The sequence below is a fragment of the Brachyistius frenatus genome, unplaced genomic scaffold, assembly GCF_029030835.1.
Source record: "Brachyistius frenatus isolate BFR_SWC_R1_liver_20210118 unplaced genomic scaffold, ASM2903083v1 Contig_31, whole genome shotgun sequence".
NCBI classification, from domain to species: Eukaryota; Metazoa; Chordata; class Actinopteri; family Embiotocidae; genus Brachyistius; species Brachyistius frenatus.
The window spans coordinates 210042-224648 of record NW_027210630.1 but is presented as its reverse complement, the minus strand read 5'-3'; the positions used below and the strand labels follow the sequence as shown (position 1 = coordinate 224648).

At 40.5% G+C, this 14607-nt stretch overlaps 1 protein-coding gene across 1 annotated transcript; it reads left to right on the top strand.

Annotated features, from left to right (window-relative positions):
- The first annotated feature begins 4999 nt into the window (after window positions 1-4999).
- unm_hu7912 (un-named hu7912) lies at window positions 5000-12764 on the top strand. Its single transcript, XM_069699679.1, has 2 exons — window positions 5000-5260; window positions 8078-12764. Exon 2 carries the CDS (start codon window positions 8130-8132, stop codon window positions 11334-11336), a length of 3207 nt encoding a protein of 1068 aa, XP_069555780.1. The 5' UTR covers window positions 5000-5260; window positions 8078-8129; the 3' UTR covers window positions 11337-12764.
- The last annotated feature ends 1843 nt before the right edge of the window (window positions 12765-14607 follow it).

The following is a 14607-nucleotide window of genomic DNA, read 5'->3' as shown; positions in this document are numbered from 1 at the left end:
AGAAAAATGGCCTGATTCATAATGTGAGGAAAAATACATGGATTACATTCTATATTTTGGACTTTCATTAGGTCTTTAAATCTAAATGCAGCAGCTGCACCTTAGAAGACCAAAATTATTTTTCACCCCCAAGTGAAAAGGATGATTTGTTTCATTGCTTTGTCTTACAAATCAATGACTGCATCTACAGCTGAAACAAACCATTAAATTGGGTAATTTTACTTTCCCTCATCCAACTACAAAACAACTGTCAACATTTTTTGGCTGGTAGATTTTACGCTCTGCGTGAGGGGGTGGGGGTTAAATTTTAATCACAAAATTGATCAATTTCTTCTTCCCTTGAAAGTTTTCATTGCAGACAAAAGTGTCTGGAGTGCAAAATCCAATTTGCAGGCAAGATGTTATATGGCTGTTCGCTCTTGAAAGGTCACTGTGATTTTGAAAGCTCTGTCTGCTTGCTTGCATTTCTTATCTGGCTCTGTAGCAGGCCACACTGTTCTCCCCTAACAAATCTTTTAAGCAGTGAAGGTGCTCATTTGATCAGGAAATACATGGTTTCATATTGAATTCTACTTTTCTGGTAACTATCAAAGGAATGAGTGTAGTTTCTTGATAGAGGACGGCAGGCAGGCACAGAGTTTATCACTGTCTGGCAAATCCATTCACTAGAAACCAACAGACATTGTGATATTCTCCCACTGTTGTCATGAATTCAAGTTGTTGTGTAATCCTCCTGATGCGACTTCTATGACTTTGCTCGTCAAGTATTGCAAACGATAGTTTTGATCTGTATACAGACAAGAGAGAAGACAAAGGGGGAGGGGGGTCTCATGACATCTTCTCTGAGCCAGGATATTTCTAGAGCTGACCCATTTAAACAGCCTGGAGAAGCTGCAAGAACAGGTGCATCTGGATGGTTGCAGCCAGCATACGTAATTACATACATTAAAATGCTATATATACACAGATTGAAGCAAGTGTCAAAACCGATTTTCACATTCAATTTGATGGGCGGCTGTGCAAACTAGGCAGGATTTGAATGGGAAAAATGCCAAGCACTGGGGTCAAACCACATTCCTTCCATTCATTTCAAACACTTATTTCAAATACAGAATTTATTCAGTCATTCTTATATAAAGGAATACAATCTAATGTCAGTCTACAATTCAGATGTTTTATTCAACACTCAGATGGCAGTCTATGAATGGGAAACAGTGACTGTTACAGCTATTATACATGGCCTACAGCCTTGCACAATTAGTGCAACCCGGTACTGCTTTGCATTGTACTGCTGTGGGATGGAGGGTGAATGATATCCATATTTAGAAGGCCCTCATTGATTCTTCCTAACGAAGACACAAAAGATTTGTTGTCTGTCCAGTCCTGAATAGCAGGACCTAATGACAGTCCTGCATTATAAAACGTCCTACTGACCTTAATCAGTGTTTGAAAATCTCATGAAACTCTGAGCTGGAGAAGTTTGCTCATAACGTAGTTTAACTGCATTCTGTTTCTGTGCTGTTACATAATAAAACAAATGTGGTGACAATGCACTACCACAAATAATTCACATCATCAGGAAGTCTCGGAAAGAAACAGCACCCACTGAGAGGCCTAGCTCCTCGCTCCAAATGTGTTTGTCCTTTAATAAACTTGCACACATGACTGAGTGATTCCTGAGCCAAAATGGCAGATGATGAAGGATGAGAGAGGAGTGTGCAATAAAGATTTAATTAAGTCTCACCATGGGATGTCTTACTGCGACTCCAAAGACCAGGACAGAGGAGTTTGTGTTTGCTCAGGGCAGCTGTGAATAATATCTACACTATTCTTAATTTGACCTACATGTAGTGAGAGGAGGATCTGAGAAAACGTGCCCACATGAGTGCAGTTCTTTCTTCCTGTTTTATTTCCACCGTGGGGCTGCTAGAGTGGCTCTCCTTATGTTGAACCTTATGTTAACTTTAAACTGTCAATCTCAGTTGGGGGATAATCTGAGACCCAGGAGACATCCGCGCTGTGCGTCATCTACTAAACATACAGTTGATATGAGGCTGCACTGCTGCATCCCTCCTGCGGTGTGTTTGCAAATTATTAAAGGTTTACGAACAATTTTCACCCTTTGTCTCGTGACGTAGATTTTTATGGTCTCCATGGAAAGCTCCCATCAGCACTTTACTTCATTCCCTTTGAAATCAATTCAGTCTCTTTTGCTCCTACTCAATGCGGGTTACCATGGATACCACTCCCAAATGGTTTGGCTTGTACATGAATTTGTTTATAAGTGTTACTGGGAGCGGATGGGAATGTTCTTTTTTTGTGCAGCCAAGGTAAACATCCTCTCCTAATTTTCATGAGATAATTAAATATAATGGTGATTCTATCATAGGATTGTTGTTGTTTTATTCTCCTCTGAGAGTGTAACACAATAATTTGATCAAGGTTTCTTCAGGGATTGATAATGAAATCACTTCTTGTTCCAACAGCTGTAACATTTACAACATGCTACCTGAGGACATCATCAAGAGTGCCTCTGGCAATTCTGCTTTGCTCTAGAAAAGCACAGAAATCTTGTGCATGTAATCTAGTCTGATCCAGAAATCCAAACTATGCCAGTGTCGATTCGACAGGGCCCCACTGAGCCAGAAAAGCTTCCAAATACTTCACTGCTTGTAAATCCTCATGCAGACGTGAGGTCCGGGTGGCGTGTGCCCTACATGGACTGCCACTACTGTAAATTATGTCTGGGGCAAGAAAGTTGGGCAGAGAGGATTGAGTGGTTTAATTTGGTGAGGACTTAATCAGGGTTCATTTGGAATTAAGGGAAGACTGGGTGCATCTCCCACAAGTCTTCAGATTCACTGCTTCACTTCCCTCTGAGTCCACTGAATCAGAGTGTGTACATATGAATGCAAATGGATGTAAAGGAACCACATTCAGTCATATATCTGTCCAAGAGGTCTAAACCAGGCTGTGTGAAATATTCATCACTGCAGGTGTTGTGCCTGTAGCTTCCTAGGAGATTTCTTCTGACAGAGTCAAGCACAATTTGTTTGCCTTGCCATCTCTGTCTAATGTCTTTTTCTTGTTTCCTCTGGCATATCCTTATAGTTCAGGAAAAAAAAAGAAGAAGCTCAGAGTTGTTTTATATTAGCCTGCCACACTGGCTATTTTAGGCTGGACTTTGTAAGCGATGGGGCCTGGCTGTGTGTGCATCCCCACGTCGCTTATGTAAGTCCCTCCAACGGGAACACGGAAATCTGACAGAAAGTTTGCAGAGTCACTTAATCTCACGTAGAGTTAATTTCAGACAGCTGAGGAGCTGAATGTTGTCTACCGAGCTGCATGAAAAGCTTGTTTGAAGGCAGAGTGAAGTGTGTTCTCCATTAACGTTGTTACTTTGTGGTGGTATAAGCCTGATTGATCCTCGTCAGAGGGGCCTCTAATCAACAGATAACCATTGATTTCCTCTCCACAGGGTCTACGAGGTGCCTAAGACACCTGCTTGCAGCCAGCTGACAGACACTTATGCCGGCTAACCAACAGCTGACACAAACTGATGCCAGTGCACTGTGCTGGAGAGAGTGAGTCACACATGCTCACATAGATCCCACTCTCAGGGATGCTGGATGCTGCACAATGTGAGATCCACTGTATTCTGAATCATATCTCATACACGTGGTGTGTCACAGATGGAGTCTCAGTTAGCTGTGTGGTTTTGTAACCAGTACGAAGGCCAGAAAGATAATAATAAAAAGAGAGAAAAAAACTGTCATTATATGCTGTGCTCAAGCAGTGGAAAGCTGTCTTTCCTGAAACAAAATGAGCTCTGTCAAAGCTGAGTATCATTGTGATCTTCAGCCTGATCAGCACAGTTTGTCTGTAGTGATTTCTATCTGCTGAGAGTGCTTCAGTAAGCAGTTCTTCTGCAGCAGTCACATGCTTTGGGCCTGGGCTCACAGCCAGCTGTCCCCATCATCAATTCAGATAATGCAGAAAGATGTGCCGAGGTGAGACTCCAGGGCAGATGTGTGTGGCACAGGGCAGGCAATGAAAATCATACGGTGAGATTATGAACAACAAAGATCTGCTACCAAATGAGAGAACATTGTGCTGTATTAAAACCATGTTTTCTCAAGTAGCTCCATGGGGTAAAATATATATTTTTTTAGGTGCCAATTAAAACCGAAACAGACTTCCTCATTCATTATCAGAGGAGCAACTGAGCCCTGCAGGTCAAGTTTTGATAAACAGTCAGTCACTGCAACAATTAAACCATTAATCAATTAGTTGATTGATAGAAAATTAAAAAAACATTTGCAAAACAAAGCTTCTAAAATATGATCATTTGATTTTTCTTTCTGCGTCATACATGATAGTAAATTAAAAGTGTTTGGCTGTGTGAATAAAATAGGGTAACTGAAGGAATCCCCACCTGGGCTATGGGAAATTACAACATGTATTAACCAAGAAAAGAAGATGTACATCAGGTTAATAGTTAATGATAACAAATGGTAGCTGCTGCTCTACATGACGTATCTACTTCCAACACCATTTAATTTAAAAGAAATTACAGAATGTTGGCACAAGACAGATTTTTTTTAATCGGCACTTCCTGTCCAACAGTGTGGGATGAACACGAGCAGTGATCAGTCAAGTGTGGGGGAGGCCTAAAACAGGCCGATTTTTTTTTTTTTTTTTTTTTTTAAGTCTGTCTGCAAACTTTCTAAAAATGTAATTGTCAGATCTGTTTCTCCTCATGATGGGCAGCACTGATTACAAAGCACTTTCCACTGCAGGATGACATAAACGCCTTGCAGCTCCCCCGGAAATGCCCATGCAGTTTGTTCTTAGGGCTCCTACAGATGAACAGACACCGCATTGCTGCTCCGAGACTGAACACCCAGATACCCCCGGCCCCCTCCTTCGCTCCTCATAAAAACATGCACAACCACGCCTCCAGAGGCACGCGCACAAGCGCAAGCTCAGACACACCCCCTGCTTACCCTCCATCTCACACACACACACACACACACACAAATACAAGCACACACACACACACACACACACACACAACGGCGTGAGAGAGTGTGGGAGCATCGCTGGGTGAAGCAGACAACATGTAAGGCAGCATGAAGGACGAGTGTCGTGCTCCGGGAAGCTCACAGCAGGTGCGGCAGGGCTGAAGCTGCACATCACCGAGAACAGGCTGGCCGCTTCAACCATGTCCACCGCATCCGATCAACTCACTGGCGACACGGTAAGGCCTCTCGTTCACTCGCAAAACATCAATTGTACAAACTTAGCAGAACTCATCCTCTTTAGCTCTTCTGCTTCCCGGCGGTCTCTGTCCCGATCTGAACCCCCGAGTGCTGCTTCTTTCTTTTTAAATGTTGTCGTTCCGGGCTCAAAGGCATCGGGTCAGCCACGAAGGATGGAGGGCCGTCCGTGCCGCAGCACCAAAAATAAAAGGGGTGCCCAAGTGCGATAGAGCAAGTATTTGGTAACGCTTCAAGGCTGGATGCGCTTTGGTATGGGCCTGCGGGGAGGTCTCAGGCAAATCTGCATCACATTTGTTATTGTCTGGGAAAAAAAACCCTGCAAACGGAGAGAACAGAGTCTTCGAAGTTCTTTTAGTTGTAAATGTCAAAACAAATACATTATGACCCCAAATAATATTGAACTGCATATAGAATCATAGCCTCCTACAAAAGCACATAAAAAAAGCAGTCTTTGGCTCTATGAATAGGTGAATGCAATATCATTGTTGCATCCTTTGCCATAAAGTCGCTCTTGTGTTTCCCAGATAGATTTGCCCCCAGATATATTAAAACCATTCACATTGATTACCTCTCAGTCGTTTATTTTTTTCAGACTGACATTTTCCCCTCAGTGTGCAGCCGGAGGAGCTTTTAATGGTTTCTTTGCTGTGTGCTGTAGTCATGGAGACAGTATGTGGCATGTGGTTTTATACTTGTGCTAGAAAGTGTAGTCGCTCTATTGAAGAGGAGCCTTACACCATGAAGATGAGTGGAGGAAGGAATGCAACGCGTTTACCAGAGTCAAGATGTTGTCTTCTAAATATTAAAAAAACCCAAATCTGCTTTGTTTCTCTAGGCCTTCGTCCTAGATCAGTGGGATTTCATGTTTTGTTCAGAAAAAGCTGCAGTACCTACAATATTTTTGCAGATGTGATGTTAACAGTTATTTTAGACCCACATAATTCACTCATATTTTATTTATCTCGTGGCCTTTATATATTAGAGCATCCCTTCAGGGAGTTCTACAGTAATTTTTCTAGGGCTCTTTTTAGAGCATCATACATCATTTCTTTAACAACATAATTTTAAGAGGAGCTTATAGTTCATATCTGTCATATCCAATAATATATGAAAGCTGGGTTGTTGTTGTAGAAAGATAGACTTTAATATTGAGCTACTCACTGAATATTTTTGTACTGTATGGTAAAATTAAGTCTCCCTAAGGCCCTTGCTATTTTGCTGACACCTCACCTCGTTTGTTAAAACCTTGAATAATAGTAGGATTAAAAGTAAGACGTGTTTAAATAACTTTCTTTCCCTTTAAAGTGGAATATCCCATCATTAATTCTGTGCTCATTACTAATAGGATAACCATAATTTTATTTCTCCCTTCTTGGAACAAATGATACAGAATTAGCCCCAGATTGAATTCATAACAGTCATCCATTGAGTAGTTATTAGTGACCATAGTCGTAGTGGTGACAGTCTGATAGTAGTAAAGTGTGTAATCGGAACTGTAAAAAACAGCAAATGTTTGCTCTTTAACTGCAATACATTTCTATTGAGCAAGCCAAATTGATTTATCTAGGTTTATGTAATGGGACTAACTTCATTAATTATGAAAGGAAAGCTGATGTACTTTATTTAAAATTGATACTTGATCGGGTATTTATTTGTAATGTTTTACCCACTGAGTTAAATTGATGCAAATCCAAACAGCCTTGACCAGTTGTGAAATATATAATGCAGATTAAGCTGTTTCTTTTTATTAAAAACACTCTGATACACACACGAGTGCCCTACAACATGACTTTAAAAAATAAAAATCGTACAAACCAGGCAAATCAGTAAATAACAGTGTACGTTTGTGTGTGGAGGATGGTTGTGAACAGACGTGATATTTAGGTGTGTTGTAAGAGACATGACAGGGAAATAGCTGGTCAGTCCTCTCTCATCACGATGAACAGATGGTAACTCAGGGTTGGCTTGTGGGTGAGTGCCAACAAGAAAGCCCATGTGTGTGAGACATGAAAATCCATTGTTGAAACATTTTGTCCATAATATTTTTCAAAGACCTTTTGGATGTTCTTTAATCAGAGATTGACTGTGTTATTTATAGGTAGAATTTTTATTGATGTTTTGTCTCCATGTTAAGCTGCACTAATTGGTTATAGGTTACCTGATGTAATGGAAAAGCAAGACATGCTGCGGTAATGTAATACTATGAAGGAATTTTCAGTATAAATCATAAATATTATATCTGAATTTGTCTTTAATGTTATGTTTTCAACCATGTTTAACATTTAAAGAAGAGAAATTATAAATAGGGGCTTTCTGTTACCAGCAGTTTACTGTGTATATGTCATGTATGTTAAGTTTTGTATTTCATTTCTCCTAGTCAGTAATGCAAGATGATGTGAATACTCACCTGGCTCCTTTAGTAAAGGCTTACTTTTCTAATTAAAGGTTTGTTTTTTTAGTTTCATTACATACAAACTGCCTACCTCACGTATTTTATATTAACTCAAGCCTTTTATGACTGATTGTTATGTTGCTCAGATACAGTGTTGAGTTGTGGCTTTTGGCGTGAAATATTTTAACCTGGTTAGTCAATTAACAACCACACCAGTAAAATGTATACCTGTAAAACAGTTGTCGTTTTACAGGATAAATGTCCATTCTAAGCAAATAAACAATAACTGTTGCTTGTATTTCCTGTAAGTAACTTACTGTTTGTGATTTTTTTTGTTTTAGAGCATTACACTTGTATTGAAAGACCATTCAACTCTATTTGCTTTATCTCTTTCTTTCCCCAGGCTGTGTTGATCTTGAATCACACTGAATGGAGACCATTGAAGTTCCCTTAAGATGACACGAACGCATCCCCCTGATTTACTGGCATCGACTCTTTATCGGGACATTACTCTAAATCCCATCACCGACCATTCCATTTCTCTCCACTCCTCCCAGCAATGTGACTTGAAAATGATTGATAAATCAGAGATCATTAACAAGAGACACTGCCGCAGTTTTGACTTTATTGAGTCACTGGATGACCCGCAGACTTTCTCTTCCTCAATGGATTACCCTTACAAGAGGTCTGAGCATCAGACATTAAACAAAGATATCATGTGGAATGGACTAGATCAGCCGGGGCATCTTCGCTTTTCGTCCCCCGATCTGTTTAACACCAGGCAGTTCCAGCAGCACACCACCCAGGACAAAACCAGCCACCTTACATGGTCAGATTCTAAAAAGAGAACCAGATCTAAAAGCGCTCCGAGAATTAAGTCTACTCTCACTCCCGTGCCCATCTCAGTATCTCCCCCCGGGGCCAGGAACGGGAGGGATGCACCTCAGGCTGTGTCTGATAACTTCAGGACTTCTGAAACACAACGAGAAGCCTACTCCTCAAACAGGGCTTTTTTAAATGAAGTGCACCCGATCAAACTGCAGCCTCATTCGCCACTCTATGTCTCAGACTGTTTTGAGGAGGATAAACGAGACAAACCTGCCATAACCCCTCATGTTAGGTGCCGTGTGGACATTAAACCAGATGCTGCTGTACTGCAGCACACATCTAGGCAGGTTCCCAATGTACGGACTGAGCATCATTGGCAGAGATATTCCCAGGCCAGTAGCAGCAGAGGTTTGTATGTACCACGGCAGGTTGTCTCCTCACCAACGCCCACTCCAAGCGAATGCTACAGTGGAGATTTTAGACAAGGATACCACTACACCAGCATGTCTCCCATCTCTTACCAGCATCTAGACATGCACAGGATGCCATCGCCAACAGCACCGTATCTGAGTCATGAACAAAGAGCTTACTCAAATCCCAACATACCAACCAAGTTTTTCTATACAGAGGACCCTGTTCGGTATCCGGTTCATCCCTATTCTAGAGCGTACTTTCAGGATGATCGGTCTAGTCTAACCAGCCATGGTAGTACAATGACCAGTCAGTATGATCCCAGGACTCGATGGGTGCACACTCTTCCTGTCAGGTCATATTACACAGACCATCTTTCCAACAGAGAGCCAGCACACTCTGTATATAGTAGGCCTTACTCCACAAGTGAGGCAGGATCATACTTTTCTCCAACTCCACTGTCTAGACCTTGTTATGGCGAGGACAGCCGGTTCAATCCATACCAAATGAGCAGCTCCAGGCTGTTTTATTCCAAACCGTTCAGCTCTCCTGAGGAGCAGTACTTTGCATCAAGGCCATATCATACCGAGGGCCGTCGACGCCCTCGAATGTCCCAGGCTTTCTCAGATGATTGGTATCGCTCAAGTATATCTGGCTACTCTAACCAGTCCTCTCACACACCACCGAGAGTGAGGCAAGACCCCAGTATACCTCCGTGGTTTACTAACAGCTATACAGAAACCAGTCGTCTTGGAGCAGAGGCCAAAAACCACTCCAAGTCTTGGGACAATATCCTATTCCCAAAGCCCGACAGAGAGCAATCAGTGCCACGGGGACGAAGCTATGAGAACCTGTTTTACCAAGCAAGGCATGGAGCATCTCCTGAAATTACATCTCAACCGGTCATACTTAACCTTTCAAGTTCACCAAGACGCTACGCAGCTCTTTCACTGTCCGAAAGCTCCCTAGAGAGGGGTTCAAGCAATCCGTGGAGGAATTCCAAGAGTGGGCACTGGTTTGTAACTCCCGAGATCACCATAACAGACAATGACATATGCGCAGGCAACAGCAGGCGACGTGATGTCCACACTGTCAGCTGGGATACGTTGGACGGTGAAAAGGCACCATCTCCAAAAGGTGTGCATCAGAAGCAGCCGTCTGTCACAGCTGCCATTACCAAAGACAGGAAACACAACAACTTCTCCCTCCAGCAGAGTCTAGAGCAACTGGATGAACTCTTAGCTGATTTGGTTGTTGACTACAAGCCACCAACGAGCAGAAAGTCAAGTGAAGACCTTTTAGACCAGCTAAAACAACTAATCACTGAAGACGATGAGAAAGACAGAGGATCTGCTGGACATGAAAACCTTGGATGTCTGAACACACAGCTACCGTCCTCTAAATCCAGCCCTGACACATTCAAAGACCCTGATAGTGGATGTGATGCTTTACAAAGGAGTGCAGAAGAATGTTCTCCAGACCACAGCACGGATGAAGACGACACTATGGTGTGTGCGAATAAGAAGTGCAACCGCATTGAGAATATGTTCAATGCTTGCTTGTACTTCAAATCATGTCACAGTTGCTACACCTTTTACTGCTCACGAAACTGTCGCAGGGATGACTGGGAGACCCATAAAGGGACCTGCCTGTACGGTCGTGTCAGCAGTGTGTGTCGACACACTCTTAAGTTCTGCAGAGAGAATTCAGAGATCCACAAAGCCTTCTCGCGCGTTGCTAAAGCTGGCTACCTCTCCAGAGGGAGAGGCGTTCTCTTTCTGGGTTTTGCTAATCCAGAGACAGCTGACAACTTCCTGCAAGTTGGACTCGAGAGCCTCCTCATGTCTCCCACATACTTATCTCTCAGAGAACTGGATGGCTTCAAGGACAACCTAGGGGAATACTGCAAGGAACTGCAGCATGCAGGTAACGAGTATGACCCCAATGAATGTTTCCTTCTGAATGTATCCGTAGCTGTTGGTGAACTAGTGCCTAACAGACCCTCACCAAGGGTCCAAGCACCAACGGTTAGAAAATATGCAAAGGTGTCCTTGGCCTCCTCAAGCCCTGACAAAAAGGTACTCAAGAAGGATAGTGAAATGGAAACTCTCATCCTCACTCCGCCTCCAGGCACGCCAGACATTGACAAAGAGGGGGAGGAGGGAAGAAAAGCCAGAGAGGTCTGCTTTGTCAATATCCAGCGTGAGCTCAGGACCAGAGGAGTCTTCCTTCGTCACGAGTACCCCAAAATCTATAATCAGCTGTGTGAGTTTGTGGAGAGCAACAAAAGGTTCACTCCTACTACTATTTACCCAATAGATAAGAGAACAGGGAAACAGTTTATGTGCATGATCATGGCTGCATCTGAGCCAAGAACACTAGACTGGGTGGGCACCCCTCATCTCTTGGATGATATTATATAGTAGAGCACTAAATAGTAACGATAATGATGTCAGCTTCATGTACATATTGTAAATACATGGTGTGATTTAGAAAATTTAACATTGATATGGAAATATGTGTATAAATATGACCAAGCGCTCTTTCTCTGTCTCTTTCTCTTAGATCTGTCTGTCACAAACACGCACACACACACACACACACACACACACACACACACACACACACACACACACACACACACACACACACACACACACACACACACACACACACACACACACACACACACACAGAGTAATCACACACTTTTAAAGGTTGCCCTTTGTTGTTTTTGGCTTGTTTTGATCCTGTTGCACTCAGAAGAGTTAATAGCCTGCATGTAGACTAGGCACAAACCCAGTTATCCAGGTGTTTAAGATGTGAACATGTATGATCAGTGTAGTTTCTGCAGACAATGTACGAAGCACACAATATTTATCAAGTGCACATTTCATTGCCTCTACATAATAGTTGGCACAGCCAGGTTTCACTATTGATTTTTCCAAAAATGTTATATCAGAATTTTATCTTACACCTTGTTACAGTGGTTGTAATATTGCAACTGTTTATTAGTATTTAAGTATTATTTACTTGGTATGCTGTAGTTGTGTGGGTATTTTTTTAAAAATTATTATTGCTATATTAGTTCTTGTTTCATAAAGAAGTACAATCAAACTCCCACTTCCGTTCTTCCACTTCATTAAGGATTTTAGTTGTAACCTATTTCATCTTGTGAAAAGACTTGATGTCATTCATTGCTTTGTTTGAAAGTGGCCTTCATCAAAAACTAAAATGTATTTGACACACAGCAATGTATAGGGTTAGCTGTTTCTAAAGGCTCGACAGCTTTAGACTTAGGTTGTTTGAACTACCATTGTAAATGAATAATTATTTTGCTCAAAGCATGTTATTTATATTCAGGTATTTTAATATTGATATTGCTTACAATTCAATTTCTGATGTTAATGAGATACCATTTGATGCTTAGAAATATATAAGGTCTATAGTATATATTGAATATTAGACCATTTGAACATCATGACCTTGAGACCTTATAGTAACTAATATCACAGTATGTTCTTAATTAAACTATATGCAATAAAAGAGCAACCTTGACATCTATATTGTAAAATCCTATTTTATTATAAATATTGAATACTTCTTTTGAGACAACAGCTACAAAGACTCTGTTTGCACTAAAGCATAAATTATTAAAGAAGAATGTTCCTAACATAGCTGCAGCACTGAACCCGGATATGATGATATGCCTGCTTCCGTTGCCATTGTTGACTAATCTAAGGTTGCTCTTTTACTTGATTATATATTTGTGCAAGACCTCCCTCAACTTTCTATTTTGTGATGTTTATAACCTATATATAAATATATAATAAATGGAATTTAACAAGTGACCTTGTGGCCTTGAATTTGTCTTCATAGACTACTTCATATTAAGGTGTTTAAAAAAAAGAAGACGATACAGTTCTCATCAATGATTGATAATACTAATATCTACACTAATCAACATTTCTGAAGACATCAGGATGCTAAAAGTGAAATTTTCAAGATTGCATATATTATTATGACTTACATGAGGGAGTATTGGACAAGAAACATGGGAATCAACCTTGTAGGTAGGTAGGTAGGTAGTTACTTTATTAATCCCAGAGGGGAAATTTGTTAAGTTGTCCCTGAAAAAAATTGTATGTGTTCATTATATGGAGGAATTCAGAATTATTTAATTTTCAAAGTGATAAAATATATCAAAACACAGAATGATAGTTGCTCAAACTCCTTAAATTTGTGTTGATCAACAGCTATTATTTTATTACCATGGGTGATATGAAAACCATCATGTCTGCTCACAGCCCTCTTTCTTTAAATACAGGTTTAAAAGTAAACTAAATTATTTTGAATAAAACCTGTGGATTTTAAAGGAATGGTTTCAGCTTCAAATTGAATGGTGTGTTGACATTCTCTTATCCTTTTATTACTGTCACTCAAGGACTCACTATTTCATGATGTTAGAGCTCCACCTAGTGGAATAAACCATGTATTACTATCACCAATTTCTTTGCTTGTTTCTTTCTTTCTTTCTTAAATATTCATATGTGCATCACAATTCACAGACTCACAGTCTATGTTTATTTCCACTGTATTAATAGCCGTTTTATTTGCATTCTGTTGTTCTGTTGTAAATGTCCCGGTAGTGAACCTATTCACCCACAGTCTTGAATATGAATAACTTTAAGCACAAATCTGGATGCTGAGAAAGTGAACCTTGAAGTGAAAATATGTCAGATCCAATTCAATTAGTTACAGGCAAGACTGTATTGACATTGCCGGCAAATATATCAATCTTTCATTAACTCTAATTGCATAAATTAAGACGGTTCATCATCATTAAAATGCTTTCCAAGGCATTAATAAAATTACATAACAATGGAATTTTTCATCCTTGCAACATGCAGCAGCCAAACCTCTCAGAATAACAGTTAATATCATGATGCCAAGTTTAGTCAACTTAGTTTCAAATACCATTTAAAACAATATCGTGATGGCCTAGCACTGTTCAATTTTGATACTAAAAAATAAAACCAAAAAGACAGTATAACAGTAAAATGATTATGTGTATTAGCACACATACCAGAGACACTCTTGCATTATTTTCATTGAGACTGAACCCAACCCCTACTATATACTGCTTGACTAACCCGAACCTTAAACCCAGTCTTGATATTAAAAATAATGAATTATGGTGACTTGCAATTTGTCCCCAAAAGGGAGGCAGGTCTCCACAATGTCAGTGTTAACAGATTTATATCGCCTTCATTATAACAAATTAAGCTTTTGATTAGATGCAAAAATCCAGAGAGAGGATGAGTTAACGGGCTTTTCAGTGTTTCATTGAGAGTTATGACCTCCAGTCTGCTTAATCTCAGAAGTGTTCATTTCATTGTTTGTCACTTCTGAGTGGATTGCAGCATCATTTGTCAAGGTCCTCAATATCATGTCCCTACCACAGTTTTATGTTGAGAGAGGGGGAAAAAAAGGACATTTGAGCCAGGATAGTTACCAGTATATGCAGGCCTGTGCAGAGATGTAAGTATTGGTAGTAAACATTTTTATTTTTTTATAAATAAGATAAAATAAGATAGCTCTACTTTTACTTTTCACGCTATTACTTGTGACACACGATCCGGACTAACCCTAACCTTATATAACCTGTTTTTTTTAATTGTTTTTTTTAAAAAA

What these genes read in the sequence shown, in the direction of transcription:
- unm_hu7912 (XM_069699679.1), top strand. Translation starts at nt 8,130, where the DNA reads ATGACACGAACGCATCCCCCTGATTTACTGGCATCGACTCTTTATCGG.